The 8,721-nt window shown below is 40.5% G+C and overlaps 1 protein-coding gene across 1 annotated transcript in view; it reads left to right on the forward strand.

Moving 5' to 3' along the window:
* LOC113530587 (collagen alpha-1(XXIV) chain) overlaps positions 1-8,721 on the forward strand; it is a 97,783-nt gene that overhangs the window by 80,867 nt on the left and 8,195 nt on the right. Inside the window, exons 42-56 of the mRNA XM_053240588.1 lie at positions 2,093-2,146; positions 2,282-2,338; positions 2,562-2,615; positions 2,767-2,820; positions 3,177-3,230; positions 3,807-3,860; positions 4,166-4,273; positions 4,981-5,088; positions 5,200-5,307; positions 6,379-6,432; positions 6,648-6,710; positions 7,245-7,298; positions 7,395-7,430; positions 8,266-8,301; positions 8,505-8,531. Of these exons, the coding sequence (XP_053096563.1) occupies positions 2,093-2,146; positions 2,282-2,338; positions 2,562-2,615; positions 2,767-2,820; positions 3,177-3,230; positions 3,807-3,860; positions 4,166-4,273; positions 4,981-5,088; positions 5,200-5,307; positions 6,379-6,432; positions 6,648-6,710; positions 7,245-7,298; positions 7,395-7,430; positions 8,266-8,301; positions 8,505-8,531 (921 nt within the window). The remainder of the gene's footprint in view (positions 1-2,092; positions 2,147-2,281; positions 2,339-2,561; positions 2,616-2,766; positions 2,821-3,176; positions 3,231-3,806; positions 3,861-4,165; positions 4,274-4,980; positions 5,089-5,199; positions 5,308-6,378; positions 6,433-6,647; positions 6,711-7,244; positions 7,299-7,394; positions 7,431-8,265; positions 8,302-8,504; positions 8,532-8,721) is intronic.

Genomic DNA, 8,721 nt, shown 5'->3' on the forward strand with positions numbered 1-8,721 from the left:
CGACTTTGGTCTGAAATTCCTATTGGAATGTTATGTTTGTTATTTTCTCTCCTAATCTTGTGCTGAACACGCAATGCGAGCCTCATGTAGACTGTTCTGGAAGTCCTTTGTGTGAATTTTACTTGGTTGCTATTTGTCCCAAAAGCCCTATTCATCCTGTATTAGTTTTCCATGTGGAGGTGGGGGTAATGTAATTATTACCGGAGCATGTCTGGGATTTTAGTCCTGTCCAGATCCGTCATGTCAGTAATATTTTTACAGACTGCATATGCGCTGGGTGTCTGGAATGATTACACCATATATTACCTTCGATAAATTGACTATTAGAAATAACCCGAAGTAATGTGCAGAATATCTCCATCCGAATTGACATGTTGGTAAAGATCGATGTATGCTACGTGGTCAAAAGTATGTGCACCACTGACCATCACTCCCATATGTGCTTGTTGAACATCTCATTCCTGATTTATTCCACTGTGTTTGCTGTTACAATAAGCTCCACTCTTCTGGGAAGCTTTCCACTAGATGTTGGAGCGTGGCTGTGGGGATTTGTGTTCATTCAGAGCATTAGTGAGGTCAGGCGCTGATGTTGGGATGTCGAGGAGGTCTGGGGTTCAGTCGGTGTTCCAGTTCATCCCAAAGGTGTTCAGTGGAGTTGAGGTCAGGGCTCTGTGCAGGACACTCGAGTTCTTCCACTCCAACCTTCACACACCATGTCTTCATGGAGCTCGCTTTGTGCACAGGGGCATCGTCATGCTGGAACAGGTTTCAGTCTCTTAGTTCCAGTGAAGGGAAACTGTAAAGCTGCAGCACACAGAGACGTTCTATACAATTGTGTGCTTCCAACTTTGTGGTAACAGTTTGAAGAAGAACCACATATGGGTGTGATGATCAGGGGTGCACATACTTTTGGCCATAGAGTGTATATCCTGTTGGAAAAGAGGTTTTGTGCTCCAGGAAGCACTCTCTTTTCTCTATGTTTTAAATCGAATTCAAAATGTTATGTGCATTGTGAAGTCATGCCCATGTCTGTGATTTATACAGTGATGCTTAGCTGATGCACAATGACCATAATTACTAATTACTCCTCCAACAACATTACTAAACAGACTTATGTCTGGAAAACTAATCCTTTCCGAGTAGTACTAAGGAAATTCTGGTTGAAATGGGAGAACTATGAATTTTCATGGGATCCTGTGTATATGATGTGGGAAGCCATGGGAGATCCATGCTCATAAGGCACGCAGACATCCAGAGGTCAGGGCTTGGATGATTAGGAACATGCATTCCTATTCGCACTTGCAGTCTATAAGATTGACATGTTCCTCAACTGGTTTAAATTCAACTCTAAATGCCAGAGAATGGCTAAAGTACACAGGAATGTTTTTGATTGATGAGAACATTCCTCCAAGGAACACCCACGTCTGTTCTTCACATTCTCGATGCTGAGAAACAGGTGAATATAATCAAAGAATGAGACAAAATTAATAAGGAATAGAAAAAAATCAACAGCACAAAGTGTTTTAGTAAGCAGTTTGCCAATGATGACAATTTATTTGTTAAAAAAAAAGTCATACCTTTTAACCATATACAGTTATATTTAATGTCCATGAAACAAGTTCCTGTTCCCACTTACGTTCCCTCAATACAGACCAGTTCTTTCCAATAAAAGCCATGTGAAGTTCTCCTGGTGAAGATTAGTAACTTTATCAAAACCATTTCACTTGCTAGTTGTTGCTAGATACTGAGTGTAATATTGAAATAGACAGCAGAAGCTAAACATTAGCTATGACTTGGGTGAGCTTGCAAGCTTCAGCTAGCTAAAACACTTCACAAGTTGTTAGCTATAATCATGAAAGTTCAGGGATGGCTTCTCTAGATAACTCATTAGCTGCTGAGAGTCAGTCTTGCTTGCTAATCAGACTACAGTTTCAGGGACTTTATAAGATTAGCTTGCATGTTTTTAGCTAGCTGATAGACTTAACAACATGTTAGCATTTAGCTATAATCATGAATGTTCGATAGTGGTTTCTGAACATTAGCTAGAGTTTTGTGTAATGTTTCTTTCCCTCTCTATCTTTTTCGACTTTAGGGTCATGTTGGCAAGCCTGGTCCACCTGGCCCCCCAGGACCTAAAGGTGAAAAGGTAATTAGCATCACCCGGATCTGTGTGTGTTATTTCTTTAGCAGGAATGTGTGTATATGCTGGCTGTAACACTGTTTTGTGACTGCAGTGTATTTGTGTGTGTGTGTGTGTGTGTGTGTGTGTGTGTTTCGTCAGGGTTATCCAGGAGAGGACAGCAGGACTCCAGGACCGCCGGGGCCCTTAGGTGAACCAGTAGGTCTAGATCTCCTTACACCTCCTATCATCACACACCACCACTTCCTGTTTACCAAACTGACCACGTGTCAGCCGGGTCCTTATCTACAATAGAAGTTTTCCATGATCAAACTTGCGGTTAAAAAAATTCAGTGTGATACACCTGCTGTTATTTTACATAACATGATGCTGTTAGATGTCTGGAATTGGTGTGTGTGTGTGTGTGTGTGTGTTTGGACAGGGTCCTCCAGGTGAGAGAGGTGACAGAGGAGACCCAGGAGATAAGGGATATCAGGTGAGTAAAGGGCGTCTTCAAAGACTGCAGGATTGATCAGTTTTGATCAGTTTCCTTTCCTAAGCTGAATCATATTTCAGTCCACACTTAATTGCAGAGAGAGAGACAGAATAAGAGAGAGGAGATGTAATGTGTGTAATGTGTGTTTCAGGGTCACGTTGGGGTCACCGGTGCTCGAGGGTCAGTTGGACAGCAGGGGGCGCCAGTGAGTACATGAGTTTAATCTGTTATTCCTCTCAAAATATATATATTTTAATCTGCAGTAAAAATGTAAATAATAATAGAGAACCAGTGTGGACATTTCCTACACCAGAATATAGCTGCTTTTAATATGGCTCATTAAATGTTTTCCGTCCTCTTTAGTAATTATGGAGTGATTGTCATGTGGTGATAGTTTTGGGAATTTTTTTTTTTCATACAATGACAATATTTTAACAAACCAAAAATTATTTTTGTAAATGTGTTTTCTGTTAAACTTTACAGTGCTCCAGTTTATTCACTATATTCAGTACTGTGATTTTTTTTTAGTTTAATCAGTAAATATTTACATGTTCTGTTTAGGGATCACCTGGAATGCCTGGAGAAACCGGACCTGAAGGAGAAAAAGGAACTCAGGTGTGTGTGTGTGTGTGTGTGTGCGTGTGTTAAAGAGAGAGAGAGAGAGACAGAATGAGAGACAGAGAAAGAAAGAGAGAGAGCCAGAGAGAGATTGATGGATAGAGATAGAGAGAGAAAGAGGGAAAGAGATAGAGACAGAGACAGACAGAGATAAATGGACAGGTATGGAGAGAGAGACAGAGAAAGCAAGTGAGAGACCAACAGAAAGAGATTCACAGACAGAGAGAGAGAGACAGAGAGAAAGAGACATAGATAGCTAGGTAGATAACTAGATAAAGACAGAGAGAGAATGAGTGAGACTAAGAGAGGCAGAATGATAGATAGATAGATAGATAGATAGATAGATAGATAGATAGAGACAGAGATAAATGGACAGAGAAAGATATAAACAGAGAGAGAAAGAGGGAGAGAGAGAGAGAGAGAGAGGCTCAGCATATTTCATTTAAAGTGGCTGAATAACTGGATTCAAATAAATGGTAGTACTTGGTAAAATGTGTGTGTGTGTTTATATATGTGTGTGTGTGTGTGTGTGTGTGTGTTTATATGTGTGTGTGTGTGTGTGTGTGTGTGTAGGGACAGCCAGGAAAAAAGGGTGCTCAGGGTCAGACCGGTTCTCCTGGTCCAGAGGTAACTGTTTTTGGTATCGCTTTTATCATAATTGCTGTGCAATAAGAGGAATAAAACACAGGAAAATAATCATCTTCGGAGTGGTAACAGTAACTGCGCTTCATCACACCACCCTGTCGTTGATTATTTTCCTGTAACAGCGTGACACGAAGTGTTTTATTCCTTCCATACTCAGCCAAACTTTTAGCTATCTAACTGAAATTGGAGAACTAACACCAGCTAGAAATGATCTGAAGTAAGGTAAAGTGATGATCACTGATTAAATGTGTGGTTTAGTGTGTGACTGAGTGTGTTGTGTGTTTTAGGGACCTATAGGTTTGCCAGGGCCCAAAGGGATGATGGGATATCCTGGACCTGATGGTCCTCCAGGGTTGCCCGGGTTACCAGGACTGCCTGGCCTGATTGGTCACACAGTAAGTTTAGGACCCTGTTGAATTCTCCAATCTGATTGGTCAGAAGCAAATCACAGGTTTATGTTAATGCATTCATTCTACTATGTTGTTTCTATAGTAACAATTTATTTCACACTGCAATTAAACACAATTAAAAACATTGATCAAAGCTTTCTGAACATGTATGGAAGGAGTCTCCAGTGTCAGCACTTTGTAACAGTCAGAGGTAAAGCTGTAACTTCATCTTCAGGACAGAGGAGTTTACGCTTCTTCGCGGTTTCTCAGTAACACGACAAGCTGCATTTTTTGTCTTATTAACTTCAAAAGAGAGAATAAAGAGAGGAAACGACTGTTTATAGTGAGTGACTGTTTATAGCTGCTGTAACGTAAGTGAGAACAGGAACTAACCTGTTTCATAACATTAAATGTAACTATACATAGCTAAAAAGTATGACGTGTCGTTCTTTAATTGATAGGAAATTTGTGTAATCATTCAGCAAATTGCTGTGGTGTAAGAGGAATAAAGCACTTCAGGACATGCTGTTAAAGGAAAATAATCAACATCAGGGTGGTACCAGTAACTCTGCTTCATCACACAATCACGTTGTTGATTATTTTCTTGTAACAGCATGCACAGGGTTTTGTTTCTTGCATCTACACCATCGTTACATCGGCAGATCGCACTAGAAGAAGCTCTGTTTTAGAAAGTCTCCTGTTTTGATTGACAGGGTCAGCGTGGCACGACAGGCATTGAGGGGAGGGCGGGACTTCCTGGTCCGCGTGGTGAGCTCGGGCTACCTGGTGCGATTGGAGACAGAGGAGAGCCTGGGATACAGGTACGTTCTTCTCTTCTCTAACTCTTCCTTGAGTTCACCTGTATGGCCGTTTCACCTCTGCTCCACCTTGGTGTGTGTGTTTTTTGTGTATTTTTTTGTTTTTTTTCTCAGGGAGAGAGGGGTTTGCCGGGCGACAGAGGGGCAGCAGGTGCTAAAGGCCTGCAGGGTGCCCCTGGAGACCAGGGCAGAAAGGGTGATCCTGGGGTCAAAGGTCAACCGGTGAGAGCTAAACTCCAATTGAATATTTATAAACCATCAGCTATCAGTCAGCAGTGTTTCTTAAAGCTACAGTAACTCCAGCTCAGTGTATGAGGCTAATACTGGCATACATGGAATAATAATAGCACATACATGTTTGCATACTTTCATACTTACATACTACCTACAGTTCACCACGCTTACTAGTATAGCAGCATGCTTCCACACTGGTCTGCTAGCTAACCTGCATACTTATGTACAGTAGCACACTTGCCTATTAACTAACTACTAATAGATTGCTAATTAGCTATCTACTAGCTTATTTGCACACTTTCATAATAGTGTGCTTGCATATATATGCTTGCATATTAACCCACTAGAATACTAGCATTTTTACACACCTGTGTAATAACGGACTGGTATACTAGCCTACTTGTAGTTTTCGCACATGCTTGCATACTAGCACACTAGCCTACTTGCATGCTAGCATTTTTACATACTAGCATACTTGCCTAATAATGCTAGCATATTTGCATATTACTACACTAGAATACCAGATTTGGTTCATGCTAGCACACTAGCCTACTTGTATACTAGCACACTTTTATATTAAGACATTAGTTTTCTAGCTAACTTGCAAACTAGCATTTTTACATACTAGCATACATGCATATTGACCCACTAGAATACTAGCTTTCTTGCATACTAGCACATATGTGGGATAGTGTGGTAGCATTTTACAATGTAGCTCGGATGTAGGATTGAACTGCAACCTCCCCTCTACACAAACCCTTAAAAAAACGCTTATCTTGTTTTTTTTAACACTTCTCCAGACGGTTAAGCTGCTAAATCTACTCAGGCTAATAAGCGAGCAGCGAGCGGTATCTGATTAAACACACTCCTCAGTGCTCAGGGACACTGCTCGTTTTAGAGACGGACGAGTTCAGGGGAAAAGAAAGTTCTCAGGTTCCCTACAGAACACAGAGATGATAGTGATGTTCAGACTGAGTACACATTCCAGACGTGTGTGGTCCAGATCAGCTTAACTCGGCTCTCGGTCGTGTGTGTGTGTGTGTGTGTGCGCGTGTGCAGGGGGAAGTTGGAGACCCAGGCATCTTAGGACTTCAGGGTTTCCCAGGACCGAAGGTATACACACACACACACACACACACACACACACACACACACACACACAGACATCCTTATCTTACACACAACACACTGTATAATGTATCTATACTTCATTGAATGTGTGTGTTATCTTACATTTTACTAGTGTATTAGCATTGCATACCATTAGCATTCTTGTTTTTATTATTATTATTATTATTATTATTATTATTATTATTTGGTCGGTCCAGGGGCCGAGTGGAGATTTAGGCTTTGCTGGAGTTCCAGGACCCAAAGGACCGCTGGGTACACTGGTGAGTAACATCACCCTACTATACTTGCATACTTACATACTCAAACACTTCATACCTGCATACTTACTATACATACTCGCACACTTTTATACTTGTAAACGTACATACTTGCAGGCTTTCATACTGACATACTCACACACGTTCATAATTGTATACATACATACTTGAATACATGCTTCAGTACTTGCATACTTTTATACTTACATACTCTCATACTGTCATACTACTATAATTGCTTTCTTTGATCATTCTCTCTCTCTTTTTTAGTTCTATTACTTTGTACTTCTTGCTCTCTCTTGCATTTCTTTATCTATCCATTTTCTCTCATTTTCTTTCTTTCTTTCTTTCTTTCTTTTTGTCTGTCTCACGTACATAGGTGTATGATATTTCATGCATTTCTTGTGTATCTGGGAATCTCCTGTTCTAACTTTTTATCTCTTTTACTCCATCTCTCATTTCTCATTATGTCCCTTTCCTCTTTGCTTGTGTGTGTGTGTGTGTGTGTGTGTGTGTGTGTGTGTGTGTGTGTTTCAGGGTTTCACAGGTCCTGTTGGTCCAGTCGGTATGATCGGTCCAGTCGGAAGACCTGTAAGTGGCTGCATTTTGCTCTCTCTCTGTGTGTGTGTGTGTGTGTGTGTGTGCACATTTGCTTTAGCTCATGTATGTGTTTGTGTCGTCTCTCAGGGTCCGCAGGGTCCTAAAGGAGGAACAGGAGAGATGGTGAGAAACTCGTTTCCTGTTTCTTAATATCTCACCTGTAACGAGTCAAAACTCTGAGAAAGCTTTTCTTTAATTTGACTTATTTTCCACATTTTAGATGTGTAAGACTGAAGACATTAAAACTTTCACAAATATGAACACGATAGCAGTTTTTAATTTCACCAACTTTTGGCATCATCACAGGAGCCATGTTGTTTAATTTCTAGATCAGTGTACACTCATTCACTGCTGGGAATAAAAACTGAATAAATGTTTACTGGAACAGACGGAGGGTATCTGCATGCACAGCTAGTGCACTCCCACACACACACACACACACACACACACACACACACACACACACACACACACACAGAGGAGCATTAATGATGAAGCCAAGCTGCAGTGTTATATTCTGGCCTGTAGGGGCAGCAGCGCTGCATCACAGATCTAAGGCTCTTTCATGAAACTCGCAGCTGGTCAGTGTTATAGAAATACTAATGATACACATTAAAACCTCAGTGCTGCTGAATTCTGGAATCTGATTGGTCAGCAGGTGTTGATTAATTTTCTATAACAGCAGCTTTGACAGTAGTGCAGTTGCAAATCACAGTTTCATATTAATGCACTCGTTCTAATATGCTATCGTTTCTATAAACATGCATTATATGGTGATGTTTTCTGTAAGGAGATGTAAGGAGATGTTTATGTAAAATTTATGGAAGGAGTCTCCAGTGTCAGAGGTAAAGCTGTAACTTTTAAGTTTCCGAACATCGTCAGGACAGAGGAGTTTATGATTTTGCAACATGACAAGTTGTGTTTTTTTGTTGTATTAACTTTTTTCTTGCCCCAAAAGGGACCTCAGGGGCCACGCGGTAGTCCAGGACCAAGGGTAAGTGGGTCACATGATCCGTGCCATCTTTAAATACCATTCTGTTCACTTTTATTATATACATCATTTATATTCATGTATAAAACCAGTCGGTTCTTGTAGTTGTAGGTTCTCATTCACATTGTGAATGTGCGTGCTGACGTTAACACTCGCGGAACAACCTAAAGATCAGTTTTCTCACTTTTTTTTTTGTTTGTTTTTAGGGTCTTCCAGGCGCTCCAGGACCATCGGTAAGATAACTACTTTTTATCCTTAATATTAAGGCTATGTCACAAACCACATGCTAGCCTATTAATTAATATAACACAATAGTGCACTGTACAGTAGGCGTAACACAAAAACCTTCTCCTTCTTAAAACCTTCATAATTTTGTTTGATATCTGTACTAGGGTTTCCATGACTAGTTAAAAAGTAATTAAA

Source organism: Pangasianodon hypophthalmus, chromosome 16, assembly GCF_027358585.1.
Source record: "Pangasianodon hypophthalmus isolate fPanHyp1 chromosome 16, fPanHyp1.pri, whole genome shotgun sequence".
NCBI classification, from domain to species: Eukaryota; Metazoa; Chordata; class Actinopteri; order Siluriformes; family Pangasiidae; genus Pangasianodon; species Pangasianodon hypophthalmus.